At 44.0% G+C, this 24,867-nt stretch overlaps 1 protein-coding gene and 1 non-coding gene across 2 annotated transcripts; one reads left to right on the forward strand and one right to left on the reverse strand.

The window, feature by feature from the left end:
* Positions 1 to 999: 999 nt before the first annotated feature.
* SARAF (store-operated calcium entry associated regulatory factor) lies at positions 1,000 to 22,896 on the reverse strand. Its single transcript, XM_026653298.1, has 6 exons — positions 22,789 to 22,896; positions 19,176 to 19,351; positions 17,450 to 17,855; positions 13,893 to 14,001; positions 6,380 to 6,507; positions 1,000 to 4,084 (listed from the first exon to the last, which is right to left on the reverse strand). The coding sequence occupies exons 1-6, from the start codon at positions 22,889 to 22,891 to the stop codon at positions 4,059 to 4,061; spliced, it is 948 nt and encodes a 315-aa protein (XP_026509083.1). The 5' UTR covers positions 22,892 to 22,896; the 3' UTR covers positions 1,000 to 4,058.
* Positions 14,244 to 14,316, forward strand: TRNAK-UUU. Its single transcript has one exon. It is a non-coding gene; the product is annotated as a tRNA-Lys (tRNA).
* Positions 22,897 to 24,867: the final 1,971 nt, after the last annotated feature.

Here is a 24,867-nt window from a genome sequence, read left to right on the forward strand (position 1 = left end):
TGTGGTCACCCCATCTCAAAAAAGATATTGGAATTGGAAAAGTTTCAGAAAAGGGCAATAAAAATTATTAGGGGTATGGAACAGCTTCCATCTGAGGAGAGATTAATAAGATTGGGAGTTTTCAGCTTGGAAAAGAGACGACTAAGGGGGGATATGATAGAGGCCTATAAAATCATGACTGGTATGGAGAAAGTAAATAAGGAAATGTTATTTACTCCTTCTCATAACACAAGAACTAGGATTCACCCAATAAAATTAATAAGCAGCAGATTTAAAACGAACGAAAGTATTTCTTCACACAACGCACAGCTAACCTGTGGAACTCTTTGCCAGAGGATGTTGTGAATGTCAAGACGATAACAGAGTTCAAAAAAGAACTAGGTAAATTAATGGAGGACAGGTCCATCAATGGCTATTAGCCACGATGGGCAGGGATGCTGTCCTTAGCCTCTGTTTGCCAGAAGCTGGTAATTGGCAACAGGGGATGGATCATTTGATTTTACCTGTTCTGTTCATTTTCTCTGGGGCACCTGGCACTGACCACTGTCAGAAGACAAGATATTGGGCTAGATGCACATTTGGGCTGACCCAGAATGGTTGTTCTTATGTTCTTATATTTTCTTATGTTGGAATTAGATTGTTTTGCTAGATTTTGTTTGCAAGACTGACAATAATAAATCCTCTAATATGCGCTAGTAATTTCCCCCTTTAAAACAAAATATGGCATACACCAGCCTTGCAGCTGGATGTGCAGGCTAATAATGCTGATTGGGAAGCCAATGATGAGATGAACAGTCACTCCAAAGGTGAAGTGGTATCACAGGTGTGCTGTAAAATAGCATCACGGTATATTGTAAACAACATGGCAACGAGAAGAGTCATCTAGGCTTTAGATACAGTGTACTTTCTGGGTTTTGAAACAGTACCTCCCCCTATGAATTGTTTGCTTTTGCCCTGCCCTTTGTTGCTTTAATAAAAATAAGTCAATGGATAGGTTGGTAGGGCTGTAGAAATATCAATGTCATCACAGTTACACATCAGAACAAATACATAATAATATTCAAAATACAAATCAAAGTATTATCTGAAGCATGTTATATACACAATTATGTATTTCTAAGCCAAGCACAGAATTCAAACTCCATCCAGAAAGTTCTATGATCATGGATATTTATCTTGCATAGCAAGAAACAAAGTGCTAAAAAAGCTAAATTATACATTAAATTTCAATGAGAAAATAATTACGAATTAAATGGCATGATACATAGCTAAAAAATATCAAGACAGCTAAGTAAAAATAAGCTACTTCACTCGACTTGGCCAACAAAACCAAAAACCCCACCAAAAATAGCTATCAACCCTTGCTACTATTTACTACTCCCCACACTACCTAAGAGCTAAGATAGTTACACACGCATTCTAGCAAGCCAACAGTAAGACTAATTCTCTCTCCCTATTTTAAAGTTTATTCTGTTCTCTAGATTGAGAGAGAAAATGAACCTGCTCAATTCCTCTCCCCCAACAACCATGTGGTCCTCGGGCAGCTTTAAACAGCAAAACTCCCATCCCTTGACCTGCCCACCCTCCCAGATCAGTTACTGTCTTTCTGGCTGTATACAGGTGACTGTCTCAAACACAGACAGTTAAGAGTTTTTTTAACAGTGTTCCTTCTTTGGCTGTCAGGATCATTAATGAGCAAGCCAAGGGCTGAATGTGGTGTTCCTGCAGTAGTCTTGGTCCCCACTAGTCCAGCAGAAAGCAGATCCAGATCTCTCAGATGGTGAAGTACAAAATTACTACAAATTTGGGACTACTTTTAGTGTCAGTTCCACATTCTGAATAGTTTCTTGGTTAACAGGATTCTTATAAATGTAGTCTTCTTGCATGAAACAAGCCCCAAACTCAGGCAAAATAGTCTTAAACAATTGCATTTGTGCTTAATAATAGTTGTGGTTATATTTTTCTTTTTGCACCTACTAGCGCTGAGGCCAGGTTTACATTAGGGCTTTTGCTGGTATAGAAATGTCACTAAAAAAATTACCACTCGAACTGCCATTACTATACCATCAAGAGTTTCTAGTGTATACCTGGCCTCAGTGTCATATTATTCTCTTCATACCTCCAGTGGTCCTTAGAGGATCTTATTTCTTTGCTTTTTAAAGCAGCTCCTCTTCCCTTCCCAGATCATGATGTGAGGAGGGTAAGGGAAGCTCCCACAGACCCCATCATTGGTGGTTCTAAAATAGCATCAGAAAGCAATGCCAAAGGGCCACAGAGTCCATGTTACAGAAAAAGGCTACAACGTTTTTAAAAACAAAATCTGCAAAGCTGGCTCAGACACAGCCCTATAGGGGTATGCCTAAACTGCAGCTTGAAGGTGTGATTTTAGCACTCAAGCTGGTGCACTAAAAATATCAGTGTGGCTGTTAAAGCATTGGCTGGTTGTCCTAGTCCAAGCCCACCTGACCCCTGGGTCTGAACTTGGGCAGGTGGCCTGAGCTACCACCTGCACTGCAACATCCACACTGCTATTTTTAGTGTGCTAGACTCTCACTAACTCGGCTCAAGCTATCTACCCGTGCTAGGAACCACGCCGCCAAGCTGCAATGTAGACATATCCTAGGAGACCTGGATTCACGTTCTGGGCTCAGTCTCAAGGTCTGCTGTGCTCTGGAGGAAGACATTTTAGTTTTTGATTAGGGGCAGCAAGGCTCTTTGTCAAATTACAGTGATCACTCCCAACCAATTGAGTCCTGGCCAGTTCTCCCTAAAGGAAGGATGGTGGCTGAGGCATAAGCTGTGTCTGCACTAAGGATTTTTCTGGTAAGAGCTTTCATAGCGAACACCCATGGTTGAAACATCTGGAGCCCTACTATAGACAAGACAGCTGTGGCCATAAGCATTTAACACCACATCAATCTGCTCTGACAAGATTTGGAGTTAAAGGCAATGGCCAGTGGCTCCTTATCTAGGCTAAGACACCCAGTGTTACATGAACCAGTGGATATATATTTAAAAAACTTAATACCTAATAATGCACATAAGTCATGTCATTTCAAGGATGAATCATAAAGCAAGGAAGCCTTCAAATATTCAACCTTCAGGCCTCAGCGTTGATGCCAAGATCCCCATTACATGTGGGACAAAGGCAGAAAGAGTCCTACAATTATGGACAATGCCTGCATATATGATTAATTGAATTCACTGTGACAGAATGTATGGGTGTTACAATAAGTGAAAGAGAGCCCAAATGGATCTTCAGAAAACAGCACTGAGGTGAACAATTCCTTACATGCCAGGCTTCATTATGTACTGAGGTCCAGATCCTCAAAGATATTTAGGCTCCTTTCTCTTCCATTGATTTCAATAATAGCTTTTGAGAAGCTGGGCTTGAGTGTTTATTACCAAGTTTGCTAGCGTCCCAGTGTCCCCACTGGCTTGCAGATGCTGGAGCACAAAGACTGAGAAACCCTGGTTGAAAAGAACTGGCTCCCAGGGCATGGGTAAGCTAGTTACTTTGGAAGACTGGGACAGATACCATTGCCAGATCGCTAAAATACTAAAGATTGGTAAGATATCCCTTTGTAAACTTGGAGGACTTTGTTTTTATTATAGGAAAATATGGTATGTTTTGATACCTGCTAAATCTCTAAACAAGATGGTAGTATCCAACCTCTCTGTTAGGGCTATGAAAAACTCATTGCCTATATTTATTCATTCATTCCTCTCCAACACAGTCATACAGACTTTAGTCTGAACACATCAAAAAAACTGTTCTCACCACCAAGAGCAGTATCTGCTCACTGATCTTATCTCCATTTTCTTTTCAAAACAGATATCCAAAGCGTAACATCTACAACATCTAAATCCAAGGAACATCTTATTAAAATAAACTCTACGCTGTGGAGATATTTCTAACTCAACACCCAGCCCATAAGTCCTCTGGAGAAGGATTTCAATAGGTTTTAAAACTGAAGTTCTATATTTTAAGAAGAAGGCACTAAAATGCAGGGAGGAAGAGTGTATTTAACTGCAACCGTGCCAGGGAACTAAGAACATCATCTCCTTTTTGTGCCTCCAAAGCCTGCAAAGGAAAAAGACAATCATTACAAAAACATTAACAGCTTCAGTCCAGCCATCAGCTTTCCATTTGGTTCCCCTCTCCTTTACACTTGTGTACACTGATAACTGAGTCTTGTTAAGGGTAGTCACAGGATTAGTGTGACAGAGCATGACACTGAGCTGGCCTGGGAAAGATTTCTAGGTGACGACTTGGACTGTCTGATTTCTGACAAAAGAGTTTACTAAAACACACACGAATAATCCACACTAATAGAAGAGAGGAAAACTCCCTAACAGACTAATGAAGTCTGCAAACTATTAAGGCTGGTCTTAGTGCAGGCAACATGATGTTCACTGAAAGCCTACAGGGAAGCTCCACATCTGTCATTTAGATTGCAAACCCTCCAGACCAGGAATTTTTTTGAATGCTGTGTGAGCGTAAGTACAATGGGGCCTCAATCCTGATGGCAGTCTTTGGGTGCTACCATAATATAAATGTTCATTAATAAATCAACCCTTGGCCCCATATTAATCATTGAGCAATATCTTAGAACACAGCTATGGCACTGCCATAAGCTGCCACTACTCAAGCAGGAGCAAGAGAAAGACAAACTTGTTGCACCTAGAGCAACTTTGCTGCCTCCATGGAAACAAAGAAGGAGAGGTGATGATCTGGAATGACAAAACCTATTTACATGAGAAAGGAGTTAAGGGAGACCTGGTTACAGCCTGGCTCCAATTTGTAGCAAAGATGGAATTGTAACTTTGTTCCATAGTCTGAAGTTTTAGTCTGGTTAAGAAATATTTCTAAGGTTCTGTCTACACTACAAACTGCAATAGTGTTGTAACAAGCTCTTCTGACTACTGAAAATGTAGGGTAGATGGGGCACTAAAAAGGAAAAATCTCTGTGCCCTAATCCAGACCACCAGACAGCCCTGTGGACCTTTATCTCATACAATATGGAGGTTTAATGAGGTACTGTGAATAAGGACAGGAACCACACACTGAATACCAAGGATAAAAATATTGTTAAAGCAGTTTCATTCACTCAGCAACTTCCACAGTGACTGAGGGTGAGGTCCTGAGAAAAATTAATAGTATATGTTCATGTAATTAAAGACTATACCACAATGCAGATGCACAAGGGGCAGAACAAGGATTGCACAGGAGTGCAACAAATCCTAATGGTCTTCTAAGGGTAGTTTTTTTATGTGAAATTTATTACATTTAATCAAGTCAACTACCGTAGTCTAGAGAAGGCTGAGGGGGGACACGATAACAGCCTTCATATATGTCAGGGGTCGGCAACCTTTCAGAAGTGCTGTGCCGAGTCTTCATTTATTCACTCTCATTTAAGGTTTCATGTGTCAGAAATACATTTTAACGTTTTTAGAAGGTCTCGTTTTATAAGTCTATAATATATAACTAAACTATTGTTGTATATAAAGTAAATAAAGTTTTTAAAATGTTTAAGAAGCTTAATTTAAAACTAAATTAAAATGCTGAGCCCCCTGGACTGGTGGCCAGGACCCGGGCAGTGTGAGTGCCACTGAAAATCAGCTCGCGTGCTGCCTTCGGCACACGGGCCATAAGTTGCCTACCCCGATATATGTAATAGCTTGTTATAAAGATGATGGGGATTAATTGTACTCCATGTCCACCAAGAAGTATTTAGTTTGATTTGCAGCAAGGGAGATTCAGGTTAGATATTAGGAAAAACTTTCTGACTAGAACAATAGTTAAGCACTGAAATAGGCTTCCAAGGGAGGTTGTAGAATCCCAGTCAGAGGTTTTTAAGAACAGGTTGGACAAATACCTGTCAGAGATGGTCTAGGAATACTAATCCTGCCTCAATGTGGGCGGGATGGACTAGATGACCTCTTGAGGTCCCTTCCAGCCCAGCATTTCTATGATTCTATGTACAAATTTTGATTTCCTGAACATGGTCATTACAGAGCTGGAGGTGGCAGTCTTGGAAGGTCATCTGGCACTTCATGCATGCAGTTTACCTGTAGCTGTATCAGTCCCAGGAAAAGATATTACCTCTCCCACCTTGTCTCTCTAATTTGTCATTTTGGTTATTTAATCAATAATACTTTGGGAAAGAATCTATGTGCAGTAGGAAGTTCACACACATTCAAGGAACTTTATAGAGAACAGCTACCCAGCAACATGTTAGGTTTTATTTTGCCCAGGAGGAGCGGATCCAAAGCCCACTAAAATCCATGGGAGTCTGTTCATTCATTTCAATGTGCTTTGGATCAGCCCCAAAATCTCTTAAAAAGCCACAGGAAAATAAAACAGTCTTTGCCTTACCAGAAGCAGTTCTTGTCCCTGAGGTATGAGGCCCTGTAGAGCCACTTGAATTTCCACCTGGAGGAGGAGGAGCGGTAGGACCGGCATATGGATTGGCATATGGAAAATATGAGGAATGTGGTTGTGCCCTGACAAAAGAAACATGGGTTTACGTTTTTTTTTTTTTTTTAAAAGAAAGGTCACTGTTTAAGAAGGTATTAACACCTAGAGCGAAGCATCTCTTTTTAAAAGGCAGACGAGAGTAGAAAAATACAATTGCACACATTTTACTTATTTTTAGGCCTAAAAATTAGCAAGATGCAAAGAGGAATTAGACATATACATGGATAACAAGGTTTTTCAGAGCTATCATACTTAATGCTAATAACTTTTGGAAGAGATATTAAACCTCATGCTTCAGGATTTAACCAGTCTCTAATTCCTAGAGATTGCACCTTCCTAAAAAGAATCTGATGCTGAGTATTGTCAGAAACTGGACTAGATTTTTGATCCAGTCTGGCAATTCCTTTGTTCTTCTATTACATTCATGTAATGTAAAAAAAGGTACTTTAAAGTATCTCTAGGACATTTTATTAGAGAAGATATGAGCAACTGCAGTACAGGTGTGACTAGAGACACTGAGTAAAATTCATGATCTTTGACTCATTTCACTTCAGTTTATTCTCAACTTCTACAGGTAGGAGATTCCTACTTTTTGAAAATCCAAAATCTACTCCTTCACACTAAGTTTGGATCACAATTTCTTCTTATTCTTGTCAGAACATGGGGAAAGAAGAGTTTTTTAATGGAACAAAGCTACTATGGTACTTGGTGACATTGGTACTCTTGTGGCATGTGCTTTCACAAATTTGAAAATGTTGGCTTAAAATCTGTATTAAGACAGGAAGCTAAAGTTAGGCTCTTAAATACTTATTTAGGCCATTAAATAAGTGACTCGAGTTTCCGGCATTCTGAGCACCCAAGAGCTCCGACTGAAGTCAAAAAGCACATATTTTCTATATACTAGGGTTACCATATTTCAATAGTGCAAAAAGAGGACACTCCACGGGACCCCGCCTCAACCCCGCCCCTTCCCTGCCCCAACTCCGCCCCCTCCCCTGAGCACCCCACATTCCCCCTCCTCCCTCCCGCCCCCCGGCTGCTGCTGCGCTGGGGAAGTTGTTTCGGCCCCTGCCGCGGTGGAGAGCGGCGGGAGCCGGGAAAGTTGGAGCCCGGGGAGGAGGCGGTCCCCTTACCATGCCTCCCTATTTTCTCGGATATGTTCGGCTTTTTGGAAATTCCTCACGGACGGGGATTTGAGGACCAAAAAGCCGGACATGTCTGGGAAAATCCGGACGTATGGTAACCCTACTTCTGACACTCACCTCTCCCTCCACTGGAGGGACTCACCTGTCCATACCTGTCCCGGGGCCTTCCTTTAAAGGGGCATCCCCATTATCAGCGGGGTCTACTTGGAAAAGATAGTATTTACTCCCTTGTGTGGCTGAGCTGGACTGTGACAATCCAACCCATCACGAGTACTGTGAGAAATAGAGCACAACACTAACCAAGGCAGTGTCATTTCACGGACTGTATGGGCCTCGAAGTTCAAACAAACAAGCTATATAAAGTCCTTTTCTTTACTGGGAAACCAAATGGAAGTTTTTCTAGAAGGGTATTTTTAGAAATCTCAGTATAATGACAAATTTCAAGCTCAGTTAAATAACTTTTTTGTGAAATGATGCAGAGCACAATTAGTACAGAGACATGAATAGTGAGAGATCCAAGCTGGTTTGCCTGATATTGTGTAAAAATGTGTGTAACTTTGATATAGAAGGCCTTGCCAAACTAATTATCGAAGCATATGCAACCATCATCGTAGACAGTGACTTGTTTATACTGCTCTATATACTATACCAGTGTTTCTCAATCTGGGAGTCGTGATTTATTTGATAATTTATATGGTAAAAATGAGAAAATAAGCAATTTTTCAGTAATACTGTGCTGTGATACAAAATGAGACATAAAAATACAAGTAAGCAAGTAGTTTTTTAAGTGAGGGGTACTCACGACAAATCAGCCTCCTGAAGGAGGTACAGTAGTCTGGAAACATTGACAACCACTGCTAATTGACCTGGATCAAGAATGTCTTTGTTTTACTTTCTATTTCTATAGTAAGGCTATTGGGATCTCAGCATTAAAATACAGTCTCAGAAGGATTTTTTGAATCATGTTTTTAAGAAATTTCATAAATGGACCACTGCACTTCCCCCAAATTAATGAGTCTGATGTTTCATTTTTTAAGACCAAAGGTCCCTGCATCTTCCAAGTATTAGAGTGAGTTGTTTTCCAGAAACCCAAAGGTGGAAGTTCATTAGCAATTTATTTGTGTGTAATACCTTTTATAGTAACAAATCAAAAGGAAGTCACAACTGGTCTAGTCAAATTTGCTTCCTGCCCTCTAGTCAGGGACGTATCTCCCTGCTGTCAACAGTTCTCTCCGGAAACAGCAAAAGAAAGATCCCAGATCAATCTATGAAACTGAAAAGGGTATTCCCAGAAACACTGAGAAAATGAATGCCAAGGGCTTTTGTTACACTGTACCAGGGAGCTCAGGAGTGAATGCACCAAACCGAAAACTCACTGCTGCGGAAATAAACACTCATGGCTAGACTCTGCTTGGAGACAGCAGAATCTGCTACCATTTGCTGCTCTGAGGTGTACAGTGCCTCACAGAGCTGGGGAAAGGAGGCAAGACCGTGGCTGGCAGTGCAGGAGAGAGTAAGGTGCATCGCTGGCCTCCCCTCTGCGCTGCTATGGTGCTGAGCACCCCCCTCGCCGGGCCACCCAGGCGGGGGATGAGGTAACACCTCCACGTGCCCCAGGCCGGGCCAAGCCGCGGTGGGGTCCCTGTCCCTTTAAGAGCGGGGCTGGACTGAGCTGAGCCGGCAGGGGGTGGCTCTGCTCCCGGCTGCAGGCTGATGCCGGAGCCTGGGCTGAGAGCCAGGCTCATCTCCTGCACCAGCTCCGGGCGAGGCTTTGCTGCGGCTCCCCCAGTCCCTCCGGGCTGGGCCGCCGCACGGTAGGGGCAGGTTGCATGAGGCAGGGCAGGACCCGGTGGGGCCGAGGGCTGAACAGGCCCGGCAGGGGGCTGCTGGAGGGGGAAGCTGGGGAAGGGGTGGCACGGCCTCAACCCCCTGGGGCTGCCAGCTCCGCGGAGGAGGCAGAGGGGCACAAGCCGCAGCAGGACCCCAGCCCCCTGGGAGAGGGGATCTGGGGCCAGCCCAGGGAGGCAGGAGCAGCCCCAGGGGTGCTGGGTGCGTGCAGGGCAGAGCCCCGGGACAGCCTCAGCCCCGCGGCGGGCAGTGCTGCAGAGGAGGAGCCTGCGCCCCCCGGCGGGCGAGGGGAGCCGGGCCGCCCGCACCCACCACTCGCGGCCGCTCCATGCTGCTCCCAGTACCGCTTTCCGCCGGCGCGGCTGCCCTGTCAGCCGCTTTTGGGTCTTTAAATAGCCGTCCGGGAGAAATCCCGGACATTTTTAGCTTTTTACAAATTCCCCCGGACGGCTATTTAAAGACCCAAAAGACGGACATGTCCGGGGAAACCCGGACGTATGGCATCCCTACTATATACAAATTTCCTGGTGTTTAGACCAGTTTAAAGCTTAAAAAATCCAGATATTCGAAACATCCTAGGAGCCCTAATGGGGGCGACTTCATTTATTTCAACAAGCCACTCTCCTCTGAAGAGTGACACTGTAAACATTTCTGTTTCTTCCTACTGAAGAAATCTGCACCGTGTATGTATTCAGTCATATCTGCTAGCTTTGCTGCTTTTACTTCTGTGAGCCCTTCAGAGCTAAGAGTATCAGCTGAATTCTATTGCTGCTTGTGCAGAATTGGTCTCTGATCCCAAAAACTGTTTTTTTCTGCAGAGTTTGTCTCCTCCAGCTCCCTCCCAATCACCTGTCAAAGTAGATTGAAACTTCAATGCATTCCAGCACGTTTTGTATTAGAGTCAGAAAGCTTTTATCAGTTAGTATCCCAACTTTTGTTCCTTAAAGAGTAGGTAAATACACACAGCCCCTTATATTACTACATTCCAATAAAAGGTGAGTTGGCATATCTGCAGGTAGCCCAGTCACTTGATAACAAAACACTCCTGTGCAAGATCAATTTGCGCTCTGCAGAGTCCCTGAAGACCAATAAAATCCCACTAAAATGGCAACTGTTGCTACTCCTACTAGGCTGTTTGGAAGAGAGTTTACAAACATTTTTGATTTTTAAATAAACATTTCAAATGTGAATGGCAGATGAGGGCTCAGATATTTAAATTACTTTATTATTGTAACGCACATTTTTGCCTGTTACTTTGTACAAAGTAACATTTATGTAAAAGTCCTTTGTGGAACCATGCCACTCGGATTTTCATTCATGGGATACGAGGTGGGGAGACTAGTCCATGCACTGGAGCTCCTGGAATTTGGCTCCCCATAATGTCACAGAATGGTGCATTCTGGATGTCACAGTAGAGCAGGAACCAGCCCAAAGTGACTTTAGGGGAGATAAAATTAAGAAAAAAGGCTAATTTATAGGGCTGTCATGTGATTAAAAAAATTAATCGCAATTAATCATGCGATTAATTGCGCTGTTAAACAATAATATAATACCATTTATTTAAATGGTTTTGGATGCTTTTTACATTTTCAAATATATTTATTTCAATTACAACACAGAATACTTTATTTTTGATTACAAATATTTGCACTGTAAAAAACAAAAGAAATAGTATTTTTCAATTCACCTAATACAAGTACTGTAATGCAATCTCTTTATCATGAAAGTTGAACTTACAAATGTAGAATTACGTACAAAAAATAACTGCATTCAAAAATAAAACAATGTAAAACTGTGGCGCCTATACGTCCACGCAGTCCTATTTCTTGTTCAACCAATCACTCAGACAAACAAGTTTGTTTACATTTGCAGGAGATAATGTTGTCCACTTCCTGTTTACAATGTCTCCTGGAAGTTTGAACAGGCATTCGCAAGGCACTGTTGTAGCTGGCATCACAAGATATTTACGTGCCAGATGTGCTAAAGTTTCATGTCCCTTCATGCTTTTACCACCATTCCAGAGGACATGCGTCCATGCTGATGATGAGTTCTGCTCGATAATCCAAAGCAGTGCAGACTGACCAATGTTCATTTTCATTATCTGAGTCAGATGCCACCAGCAGAAGGTTGATTCTGTAGTTTCTCCATCAGAGTATTGCTCTTTTAAGATTTCTGAAAGCATGCTCTAAACCAGGGCTCTCAAACACGCGGCCCGCGGGGCTCTTGCATGTGGCCCGCCAAGCTCCCCGCCCCTCTGCCTACCCGTGGGATTGCTCCCTGTGGCGTTGTGAGCCCCGCGCCGCACTCTGAAGCAGCTGGCAGCACGCCCCTTCGGGGGGGGGGGGGGGGGGGGGGGAAGGAGGCAGAGGGTTCCTGCATTGCCTCCTTCCAGGCACCGCCCTCCGCAGCTCCCATTGGCTGGGAACCGCGGCCAATGGGAGCTTCGTGGGAGGTACCTAGGGGAGCGGCAAAAGCAGCGCAGGCACGGAACCCTGAGCCCCCCCTTCTCCCCCAGGGGCTGCAGGAACACGGTTCCAGCTGCTTCCTGGAACGGAGCGGCGCGGGGCCGGGGGCCAGGGGCCAGGGAGCCTGCCCTGGCCCTGGTGCGCGCCGCTGCCACCCCAGAGCCGCTCTAGGTAAGCGGCGCCGGGCTGGAGCTCGCACCCTGAACCCCTCCTGCACCCCCAACTCCCTGCCCTGAGCCCCCTGCCACATCCCACACCCCTCCTGCACCCCAACCCCCTGCCGCATCCCGCACCCCTCCTGCACTCCAACCCCCTGCCCTGAGCCCCCGCCACATCCCACACCCCTCCTGCACCCCAACCCCCTGCCCTGAGCCCCCTGCCGCATCCCACACCCCTCCTGCCCTGAGCTACCTGCCGCACCCCTCACCCTCTTGCACCCCACCCACCAACTCCCTGCCCTGAGCCCCCTGCCGCACCCTGCACCCTTTCTGCACCCCCTGGGGGCAGCGTTGGGGTGGGGACTTCAGAGAAGGGGTTGGAATGGGGCAGGCAAGGGGTGGGAAGAGGTGGGGCAGGGGCGGGGCCTAATGGAAGGGGTGGAGTGGGGGCAGGGCCAGAGGCAGCGAGGGGGGGGGGGTGTCAGTGATGCGGCCCTCGGTTCAATGCACTAGTCCTCATGTGGCCCTCGTGGTCATTTGAGTTTGAGACCCCTGCTCTAAACCTTGTCCCTCTCCGATTTTGGAAGGCACTTCAGATTCTTAAACCTTGGGTCAAGTGCTGTAGCTATCTTTAGACATTTCACATTGGTATCTTCTTTGCATTTTGTCAAATCTGCAGTGAAAGTGTTCTTAAAACGAACACGTGCTTGGTTATCATCCGAAACTGCTACAACATGAAATATATGGCAGAATGCGGGTAAAACAGAGCTGGAGAGACACAATTCTCCCCCAAGGAGTTCAGTCACAAATTTAATTAACGCATTTTTTTTAAACGAGCGTCATCAGCATGGAAGCATGTCCTCTGGAATGGTGGCCGAAGCATGAAGGGGCATACGAATGTTTAGCATATCTGGCACGTAAATACCTTGCAATGCCGGCTACAAAAGTGCCATGCGAACACCTGTTCTCACTTTCAGGTGACACTGTAAACAAGCAGGCAGCATTATCTCCCGTAAATGTAAACAAACTTGTTTGTCTGAGTGATTGGCTGAACAAGAAGTAGGACTGAGTGGACTTGTAGGCTCAAAATTTTACTTTTTTTTTTATTGCCGTTATGTAACAAAAAAAAAATCTACATTTGTAAGTTGCACTTTCACGATAAAGAGATCACATTACAGTACTTCTGAGGTGAACTGAAAAACTACTATTTCGTTTATCATTTTTACAGTGCAAATATTTAATCAAAAGTAATATAAAGTGAGCACTGTACACTTTGAATTGTGTTGTAATTGAAATCAATATATTTGAAAAATGTAGAAAAACATCAAAAAATATTTAATAAATTTCAATTGGTATTCTATTGTTTATCAGTGCAATTAAAACTGTGATTATTTTTTTGAGTTAATCGCGTGAGTTAACGGCAATTAATCAACAGCCCATCTAATTTACAATTACTTCTATTCTTAATACTCTTAGCTATGTCACCGGAGACATTCCACACAGCTTTTTTACATAATTTTTTAAATTTGCAATTCATTTAAACAAGCTACAATGGTAGGTGCCTTAACTGAAACAAAACCAGTCTCAGAGAACCCTTTTAAAATGCCCCATCTGCTGAAGCTGCAGCTTCCACCTGGGAATTGCTACTGTGGCAGGATTTTGCAGCTTGGATGATGCAGGATCCTGTAAGCTCAAATCCAGAAGCAATGTGAATATTTATAGCCAGGTAAAGCATACACCACGAGGAGGAAAGACTACTGGGAACAGGGAGGGAGAGAGTGAGCGTAGTGCTTACCTTTGACTACCAGCCAAGTATCCTAGTAGGCCTCCTGTTCCGAGTCCAGTCCAAAACCCTCCTCCTAAATTGGCCTCAGAACTGGAACTGCCACCAAAACCACCAGCTCCTTAATTCAAATTGCAAACAGAAAAACAAAACAAAACTATCAAATATGAGTCAGTGGCAGTTAACCATCATGCCATCCTCAGAGTCAATAATATGTCATATTAAAGAATTATTTTAACAAAGAAGAACGGTGAGACTGACTCCAATGACTCCAAATGACTTCAATCCTTCAATGGATCAATCCCCATTTGAAGAGCTCCAGGGAGCAGTTCTGCTCTGGAAAGTGACTACATTAAAAAACGAGCCTGGCTAGCTCAGTTGGTAGAGCATCAGACTTTTAATTTGAGGGTCCTGGGTTCAAGTCCCTGCTCAGGTGGCGGGACCTTCCCCCTGTGATATCCTCCTACAACTTCAGATGGTGTCTCCTCAGGACTTTCCTTAACATTTCCTTGGGGGAGGGGAAATAGCTCAGTGGTTTGAGCATTGGCCTGCTAAACCCAGGGTAGTGAGTTCAATCCCTGAGGGGGCCATTTAGGGATCTGGGGCAAAAATCTGTCTGGGGATTGGTCCTGCTTTGAGCAAGGGGTTGGACTAGATGATCTCCTGAGATCCCTTCCAACCCTGATATTCTATGAAATGGCACCTTCTGTTTGTATTACAGTAATGTTTAGTGCAGGGGTCAGCAACCTTTCAGAAGTAGTGTGCCAAGTCTTCATTTATTCACTCTAATTTAAGGTTTTGCATGCCAGTAATACATTTTAACATTTTTAGAAGGTCTCTTTCTATAAGTCTATAATATATAACTAAACTATTGTTGTATGTAAAGTAAATAAAGTTTTTAAAATGTTTAAGAAGCTTCATTTAAAATTAAATTAAAATGCAGAGCCCCCCGACCGGTGGCCAGGACCCGCAGTGTGAGTGCCACTAAAAATCAGCTCGCGTACCACCTTTGGCACACATGCCATAGGTTGCCTACCCCTGGCTTAGTGGCTCCATCCAGCAATGTCTTTGTTACTAGACATTGCACAAGAACACATTAAGAGACAGTCCCTGTACTAAAGAGCTTATACAGACAAGACAGATAAAGCATGAGAGGTGAAACAAAGGTGAAGCAACTCATCCAAGATCACACAGCAGGTCAGTGGCAAAGCTGGGAACAGAACCTCGCTCAGTGCCTTATACATTAGACCACCTGCCTCCCAGTCTTCTCACTCAACAGATTTGCTGCCATTTTGAGTAAATAAGTATGTTGAGTAGTACACCTCTATCCCGATATAACGCGACCCAATATAACACAGTAAAGCAGCACTCCAGGGGGGCAGGGCTGCACACTCCAGTGGGTCAAAGCAAGTTCGATATAACACGGTTTCACCTATAACGCAGTAAGATTTTTTGGCTCCCAAGGACAGCGTTATATCGGGGTAGAGGTGTATGTGCTCAATCTAATGACTAAAACAACACTACCACATTTTTCTCCTGGTAGTTCGGTCTTAAGTGTGTGTTAACAGAACTGTTAACTAAGATCAGATTGCAAAATCTTCATTATTGGTGATGCATGAGTCAGGGAAAACCCAGCTTGACTTAAATCTCTGGTTGAACCTGCAGAATTATCAGTTAGAAAAAGCCATATTTTTAATTGTAAGCAGAAGCCTTTTAACCTGGAGTCAGAGGCAATGTGGAATTTCACAATGTCATTTACAGTCACATTTTAGAGTAGAACTGCACTCTAAACTAACTCCAGAGATAAACATATTAATAATCACTAAAAATAAAAAATAAAAAGTGAAGTGATTGGAGACAGCATTCCAAACTCCCCCTGAACTCGTCCAATCTAAACCATCTGCCAGAAACTTCACATGCATGTTATCCCATAGTAGTCTGTGGGAAATCAATAAGGTATTTGAGATAAGAGTTAAAGAAAAATTTTACAAACAGGGAAAATTTCCTAGCATGTCTAAAATCTGTTGGCCCTGGCAAGGACAGGGACCTTGGCTAAATTTGGATGATAAGGAATAGGATGGAAGAAGAAAATGACTTTTTGCTGTGCGCTTGACAACACCAGTAGGGTCCTGGTCCACGGCTGGGTTTTGTACGTGCTTCACAATACTAATACATAATAATGATAACAATAGCCATTGCTGTTCTGTAGGAACTCACCAGGGTCATTAATGGGCACACGGCACAGACACATGGTTTAGAAATTCCACAATAAGCGAATAGGAACAGATTTTTCAAAAGCACTTATGGAATTTAAGAGCACAACTCCCATTAACATACATATAAAAGCGCTCACCACCACACTATTTCACAGCATTAAATTTTCAAGTTTCCACATGACTTATCCCTACCCTAGCTCTCATTCAGTATTGAAAGGTTGACTCCCACTTCAGATTAGCCAATGATGCCAGCCTCCATTGCCCACTACTTACATTTTCAAACAAGCACCTTCATGCTTTCTCCAGTGCTGCCTCACACACTTGGGAGGCACTCCCTGTAAACATCTGCACAACTACAGTACAACCTATGAGTTATGAACACCTCAGGAATGGAGGTTGTTCGTAACTCTGAACAAAACGTTATGGTTGTTCTTTCAAAAGTTTACAACTGAACATTGACTTAATACAGCTTTGAAACTTTGTAATGCAGAAAAAAATGCTTCTTTCCCTTTTTTTTTAAAGTAGTTTACATTTAACATACTACTGTATTTGCTTTTTTTTTTTTTTTTAGGTCTCTGCTGCTGCCTGACCGTGTACTTCCGGTTCCAAAGGAGGTGTGTGGTTGACTGGTCAGTTTGTAATTCTGGTGTTCGTAACTCTGAGGTTCTACTGTACCGCATTATCCACCTTCAACTCCCTCCTCAAAACTCCCCTTTGCCATGAAGCCTACAAAAAACTTGACAATGGGTGGGCTGCTGGCATGCTGAGACCACTGCCTATCATGCTGACCAACGCTATCTCATTGTTTCCTTGTGTGCCTCTGTGGGTCTGTCTGTATCCATCTGGTGTCTCTTTCCTTATATTTAAGTTTATAAACTTTGGGGCACTGGACTGTCTTTTTTCTGTGTTTATTCAGCACCTAGCACAATGGCATACCACATAAAAATATTTTTACTCAAAATGTTTGATTCCTTTCAAGTTGTGACCGACCAACCCTCCTCCCCCCAGACTCTGACCAAATAAATATGAAGTTTCATGCTAAAAGGACTGCTTTGAAAAAAGTTAAGTTTGCCAAAAATAATGGGAGAGTTTCAAAGACAAAGGGCAGCCAGGAATCCAACTCTCTTTGAGGGTCAGTAGGAGTTGGCCATTTGTGCCTTTGAAAGTCTCCTCCAAAGAGTATAGTACAAAGCTAGTTGCAACTTTAATAATGAACTCATGACTGTGGGCCCCATAACTGACATTCACACTCAGCAATGCATGAAGACACTGTTTTGTTTCTTAAACTATTCCCACCCACATTTGCTGCAGCCAGAGCAATATCCCATTGCTACAACAAGCTTAGAACCACACCTGTGAAGCTGGATTTAAAACCAGGAGGAGGTGGTGTCTGACTATTCTGCCGAGACGTCCTAGAGTATCCATCACCATTAGAGAAATCCTGTTGAGGCAGCTGATTACTGAGGAATAGCTTGTAACATCCATAAGCAAGGAGCAGAAGTACTATTACGACAATCACTCCAGCAACAGAGTTAGAGGAATCCTGAGAATTCACTTTACTTGACTGGTAATAGCTGGAGCCAAAGCTTCCACCAAAGTTGTTTGCTTTTCTTTGGCCTTCCTCGGTTAACTCTAACCCGTACTGCAAACCACAAGATCCCCTTAAGATGTAAGGGTCGTCTGGATAGTCATAGCCTTCACAGCTCACTTCGATTCTTCCAAAGCGATAGGAGTTGTCCAAGTCTGCCTTACACTCCCACTGAAATTAGTAAACAAAATTCAAAGTAGTAACCATTTCCTGGTAGGTGAGAGTAGCTCTTTTGTTTGCTTTCCTATATATGTAGTAAAATATAGCAATAATTAATAAAATAATTTAAAAACAGTAATTAAGAGAGCTTCTGGACATTTGTATTTTAAAAGTTAGCTATCAAGATTCACGAACCTTTAACTTAGAGAAACTGAACATTCAAAAAGTAAAGCAACTGTAACTTTAAAGACAGTGCTTCAGTAGTTCACATATCAGGTTTTTCTAAGCATTCATCTTTAAAGAATACTGCAGAGTATCATGTAATAAAAAAAATAGCCTTTAAAATGTTTTAATAAGTGTCCCCCACAAGAAAGCTGTGTGGTAGTTACAATGAAATACTAATCAAGGTTCCAATCCTGCAGTCTGATCCATGGCAACAGACTATTGTATCCAGGTGGAGCTCCATTGACATCAGTGAGACAGAAGGGTTGCCCACACAGATTAAATTGCAGGATCAGAAACAATGATGTAATGAAACCATTCTGTAAATGAAGTCATAAATGCAACTCCTAAAGATGTGCCTATCTCAAACAAAAAAATGGCCTTAGCCATAGGGCACACATAGCTTTAGCAAGATTTAAATAGGTAATTTCTGAAGAAACAATTCAGAATGACATGTGCAATTGTAAATCCAGATTCGACTGAGTTTACAAAGTAATACCAAGATCTTTCAGTGTTTCTATTGCTAAGACTCCCATTTCAGCTTTTCTTCCTTAGAGATCTATTTTGCTATTACCCAAACTTTTGACAATTGGATAAAATATTAAAATTGAAACCACATTTTTGCTTGAAAGATTTGCAGCAGTTTAACTTAAATTGGTTTTAAAAATCAGTTTAGCTAAGATGGTACAAACCTCTGTGTTTGGTTACAGAATGCCTTGTTTCAGGTTTAGCATAAATTGATTGGCAATCTGTTTTAGCAAAGCCAAAATAAGGGTGTCCAAGTATGGTCTTGCACTGTTTTAACTAACCCAGTTTAAAAATAATTAAGTTAAACTCTGCAACTTTCTCATGTAGACTAGACCTTATTTTTACACTAAAGAAAGATATGGGTAATATGGAGACTTTTGTATTGGTCTTTGATTTCAGGAAGGGTATTTTAAGAAACCTAACATTTGGATCAAATTTAAAGGAATAATCTGCACTATAATTTAGAAACGTTCTTGTGATTCTTTTCTGTTTATGGTTGCTGAAAATTTCTTTCAGTCTGTGCAAAGAGATTCTTATTTAATATTTAGCATTTCATTTACATGCACTTTTAAGTGAAGCTACCTGTATGTCAAAGCCATCCCAGCCTTTGTTAAGACACTGGACAATCGCGGGGACGTATGCACATCCAGCTGTACCTCCAGTACATTGTAACTGGGGAATTGGAGATGTTCGCCGAGAAGTAGTATATTGATCTCTGTAGAAAGTGAGAGCTTGGACCTCCCGCAACAAAACTCTCCCTGAAACAGGAAGTACACAAATTAACAGAACTAGCATCCATGAAGAATTTGTTTCAGAACAAGAGTAAATGTGACAGTTAACACAAGCAGCCTGCCAAGATGCTTTCAGAACAGGGAGCACCAGGGTGGATTTGATTTAAATCACTAGTCAGGAAGACTCGATTTAATCATGGATTTCTACATAAAAGTGCACTCCTATTGGTTGTTATAACCTTAATACATATTTTTCACAGGTAGAGGAACTTCATTAAAATATTCCCAAACTGGGTCTCTTTTACGGCCTGCTGCCATTATAGGTTTTCCCTTCTAATGAGAGAATGGTATGGTAGATTTCAAATCAATGAAGGCTACACTCAGAAAGACCTCAAGACTTCTGGAATATGCTGCTCAAACAGTTTCACTTTTGTTTCTACTGCCTGTCCCTCCCTTCTCACATTTATCTCCAGACTTCTCCTTGTCCAGATCTATTCTGCCCCCAACAATCTTCTAATTCATTGAACTTTTTGAAACTTTGCACTTTTAGAGAGAGAGTCAGGGATTGATTCTGTGTACATAATTTGCAGAGGGACAATAGGGTTGAGGTCTGTTATATCTCACCTCTATATATTATTTAATTTATTTAAAAACATTTTTTGCTGTTAACAAGCATGTTATCTCTGGAGACACAAATCCACAGTTTGAGAACTGCAAAATTAAACATCTCTGCTGGTATCTTCTAGACTGAGCACTGAATCCCATTGGGTAGATAGAAAGATTAACCTAAATAATCTAAACAGAAACCCCTGGAAACCCATAAAATTGGGTCCCTAATCCATGAACTATTGGAACTCATTTACAAAACTTTTCTTAAACATTACATGAATACCGTATATACTCCATTAGCCTGTTCGTTTATAAGCCGACACCCCAAGATGGATAAGTAAAAATAGCGAAAACTGTATGACCCTTTCATAAACTGACCCTATATTTCAGGGGTTGGAAAACTTTGGCTGCCAGCCCATCAGGGTAAGCCGCTGGCAGGTTGGGATGTTTTGTTTACCTGGAGCGTCTGCAGGCATGGAGCCCCTCAGCTCCCAGTGGCCATGGATCACCGTTCCCGCAGCTCCCATTGGCTGGGAACGGGGAATCGCAGCCACAGGGAGCTGAGGGGCTCCATGCCTGCAGACACTCCAGGTAAACAAAACAACAATGTATTAGATATTCAATTCAATGATTCCATAGAGTTTAAAATCATCAAATTTTGGTGTAGAACTGTTTACAAGATGAGCCCCGCTCTTTGATACATCACTATTTACCAAAAATATTAGGCTTATGAACGAGTATATATGGTATATTGTCTCATAGTACAGAATTAGAATTTATAATCTCCATTCCATGATGAGATATCTGAGCTATAATGTATCTTAATTAAAACTATCTTTAGATCAGATTTTTTCGATAAAATGCTTTTTGAGGAAAAAAACTATTTTTTTTAAAAAAAAAATCATTGATTTTTATCCACTCTGAGCACTTTAAAAACCACTTGAGACTCCCAGCAACAATGTGATTGTGGCTGAAAGTCTGACACCGATACACCCTGCTAATAGGACCCAGCTCTGTTCTACTCCTTTCAAAGAGATATTACTATGTATGTCACAGCCCAGCTGGCACCTCACCAATAACATTCAGATTTATGCAAGAACCTTTAGTAGCAATGCAATACACCTCTACCCCGATATAACGCTGTTCTCGGGAGCCAAAATTTTTTACCGCGTTATAGGGGAAACCGCGTTATATCGAACTTACTTTGATCCGCCGGAGAACGCAGCCCCGCCTCCCCGGAGCACTGCTTTACAGCGTTATATCCGAATTCGTGTTATATTGGGTCGCGTTATATCGGGGTAGAGGTGTAGTATCGCTGAAAAGCGAATCCCTGACAGTGTATTTACCATACAGATGCTCATGAACAAATTTGTTAAAATAAATATTTGTCTGCTTCATAGACTCCATAAAAAGCTTTTGACTGGCACTCATGACTGAACCTAAAATTAGTAGGAAATGGAAGTGGAGGAGAAACCTATGACATTAGTCAATCCATGTACCAGTCCATCAAATTCAAGACAGCAATATACAAACTGAAGACTTCAAGAAAGAAAGATGAGTAAAACAGGGTTTAATTTCAGCCTAGCCCTCTTCAATTTATAAATCAGTGACATACCAACTCTACTGGAACAATCCCCAAGTCAAGAATGCCCATTAAAAGACTCAAAAATTAAATGCCTGCTGTGTCATGATGTCTAAGCATACTATCACCTACTTATGAGGATTGTCAAGAATCTTACACTTTCTAGAAATTTACCACAATACATGAGCCATGCAGGTCAAACAAGCAAACAAACCCTCACAATCATAGTTTTTCAGGGGGACAAAAATGAAAACAAGCAAAACAGTAAAATTCAGAGACTTGAAGACAGACCCTAAATAATGCATACACAAGAACAGCAATACTGGGTCAGTCCAATGGTCCATCTAGCCCAGGATTCTAATGAGATTAGGGCAGTGGTTCTCAACCTATTTACCATTGTGGGCCACAATGTGTTATGGGGGCCACATTCAATACTACCTGTATGGCCCTGAGGCTGTCACATGGGGCAGCTCTGTGCTGATTGGGCTGCAAGCGGCCTGCGGGCCACACGCTGAGAACTGCTGGGTGAGGGGAAGTTTATAAAAAGAAGGCCTGGACCAATAAAAGGTAGGGTGACCAGATAGAAAGCGTAAAAAATCAGGATGGGGTGGGGGGTAATAGGTGCCTATATAAGAAAAAATCCCAAATATCGGGACTGTCCCTATAAAATCGGGACATCTGGTCACCCTAGGGGTGACTGGGGATGGTTTTAAATAAGACAAAAGGAAAGTGTCTTAAAAGGAGCAAACATAAACCTTCCCACCCCACCAGTGTTATCTTTAAAGTGAAGCGGATGTGAACCCAGGTGGAATGGAAAACAGGAGAGAGGAGAGGAGAGGAAAGGCCTTGTTGAGAAAGGAGGTTGTGAAGCTGGTCTGGATTGAGACTGCAACTAAGGGTCTTCTTAGCTGGGGTCAGTCCCTGGCAAGGACATCCCTTGTTTACTGCCGGGTATAAAGGGAAGTGAATTGGAGCGGACACGCCAGGAGATGGTTTCCCCAGGTCTGGCCTGTTTGTCCCTGTACTGAGCCCCAGCTTCTGCCAGCTCCGGTACCGTGCGCGGCGTGCGCATGCTCAGCGGCAGGCAGCGTTAGTGCAACGGTACCAACCCCGTGTGCCCCTTGCTCGCCCCCGTTAACAAGGGCTAGTGCGGGGCCAGGCCGCGGCGGGGCTCGGCTCGGCGGGCCGCCCGCCCCGCGGGCACAGGGGGCTCACACCCTCCCGGCGCAGCCCGGCTCCCGCGCCCCCCTGCGGGGAGGGGTCGAGCCCTTACCCGGCTGGTCCCAGCCCCGCGCAAGCCCCGGCCCGCTCAGGCACAGCAGCAGGGACACGAGCAGGACCCGCCCGCCGGCCGCCATGACGATTCCAGGGCACATCCGGCTGCGACAGCTCCCGTTACTGCGCACGCGCCTGCAAGCCGCACCCTCTGATTGGCTGGTGATTGTTGAGCAGTCCTCTCTCGCGGAACATGGGCGGAGCCCCGCCGACCCTCGCTCCGCCCCCCGTCCTGATCCCTCCTCCCTGCCCTGCAGAGCCAATGGGAGGCGAGGAGTCTCTGAGCCAACAAGAGGGGCGTCTGGGCAACGTCTAAGGCTCGGTCTACACTACAGCGGGGGTCGACCTAAGATACGCAACTTCAGCTACGTGAATACCGTAGCTGAAGTTGCGTATTTTAGGTCGACTTACCTGGCTGTGAGGACGGCGGCGAGTCGACCGCTGCCGCGCCGCCGTCGACTCCGCTTCCGCCTCTTGCCGCGGTGGATTTCCGGAGTCGACGGCAGAGCGATCAGGGATCGATTTTATCGCGTCTTCACTAGACGCGATAAGTCGATCCCCAATAGATCGATTGCTACCTGCCGATCCGGCGGGTAGTGAAGACGTGCCCTAAGGCTAGGATTTAGTCAGGGGTGTTTTTAGTAAAAGTCATGGACAGGTCACAGCAATAAACAAAAAGTCATGGCCCCCGACCTGTCCATGACTAAAACGTAGGTGCTTACAGGGGGCAGGACTCCAGCAGAACCTGCTGCTGCTCTGGGGGGATGGTCCGGGGCCTGCAGATGTTGCTGGGGGGGGGTGAGGTGGCCTGGGGCCCTGGCGCTGCTGCTCCGGGCAGGGTGGGGCGGCCCAGGGCACCATCACTGCTGCTCCTGGACCACACAAGTAGAGGCTGGTGCAGCTGGCCCCGGCGCCCTGGGGTCAGCCGCACCAGCCGTTGCAGAAGTCCCAGAATCCATGACTTCTGTGATAGACTCGCAGCCTTAGCAATGTCTAATAGGTGCACATGTGATTTCTGTTTCCCATATTCCCAATGTGAATGCCTCCCAGGCTGGGCCTCTGCCCTGCCACAGCGCTGGAGCTGCGGGCCAGCGCAGGCAGAGTTAAGGGTGTCTGGAAGTGATTTTGTGTCCTCAGCTTGTTTCGTTAGCAAAGAGCGATGTTGGGTGCAGGTGGGGCTGAAGGAGTGGAAGATTATTACACCCTATGCAGGGCGCCTTGCCTGGGGCTGAGCCACTCCCCAAAGCTCCTGGGGCCCTCTCAGAGCTGGGGGCCCCTCCACTGCACACGGGCCTCTGACTCCAGCCCCACTGATCACAATACATGCTCCCTCCTGGGCACATCCCATCCCATCTCCTAGAACTGGAAGGGACCTTGAAAGGTCATCAAGTCCAGCCCCCTGCCTTCACTAGCAGGACCAAGTACTGATTTTGCCTCCGATCCCTAAGTGGCCCCCTCAAGGATTGAACTCACAACCCTGGGTTTAGCAGGCCAATGCTCAAACCACTGAGCTATCCCTCCCCCCTACATGTTTTAATGTATATGCTGCAGTGCCCAGAGCCCAGCCTGCGTCCCTTCGGCCAGCCCTACTAGCGGGAGTCTTGGCTTAGTCACAGACTCAGCTGGTTAAAACCTGGGTTACTTATAACAGCAGGAAGACAAGGGATAACAGCTCTAGGCCAAGCCTGCCATGCAGCCTGGGTTGAACGTGAGCTGCTAACCCAAGTTAAATGCTGAATAGTTGTATCTTCTCTGCCATTTTAATTCAATTTTGCTATCCTGAGTTAAGAACACACTTTGTTTGCAGCCTAGACATACCTAAATGGTGATGCTCTTGTTCAATCAAAAGTTATTGGGCTTGCTACAGGACACACTGGTTGAAATTTTGTGGCTTGTATTATGCACTAGATCAGAGGTCAGTTTAGATAAACATAGTGGTCCTGTCTGGCCTTAACAACTGAATCTATAGACCCAATTTATGCACTATAGCTCTCATTTGTGCTGCGTCTGAAGAAGTGAGGTTTTTACCCATGAAAGCTTATGCCCAAATAAATCTGTTAGTCTTTAAGGTGCCACC

Source organism: Terrapene carolina, unplaced genomic scaffold (genome assembly GCF_002925995.2).
Source record: "Terrapene carolina triunguis isolate 2854851 unplaced genomic scaffold, T_m_triunguis-2.0 Scaffold136, whole genome shotgun sequence".
Classification (NCBI taxonomy): Eukaryota; Metazoa; Chordata; order Testudines; family Emydidae; genus Terrapene; species Terrapene triunguis.

What these genes read in the sequence shown, in the direction of transcription:
- SARAF (XM_026653298.1), bottom strand. Translation starts at nt 22,891, where the DNA reads ATGTGCCCTGGAATCGTCATGGCGGCCGGCGGGCGGGTCCTGCTCGTG. An exon ending in GCGGGGCTGGGACCAGCCGG is followed by an intron (nt 19,352 to 22,788) that starts GTAAGGGCTCGA and finishes TTCCTGTTTCAG; the next exon opens with GGAGAGTTTTGTTGCGGGAG. An exon ending in TTTTAAATCCAGCTTCACAG is followed by an intron (nt 14,002 to 17,449) that starts GTGTGGTTCTAA and finishes ATTTGAATTAAG; the next exon opens with GAGCTGGTGGTTTTGGTGGC.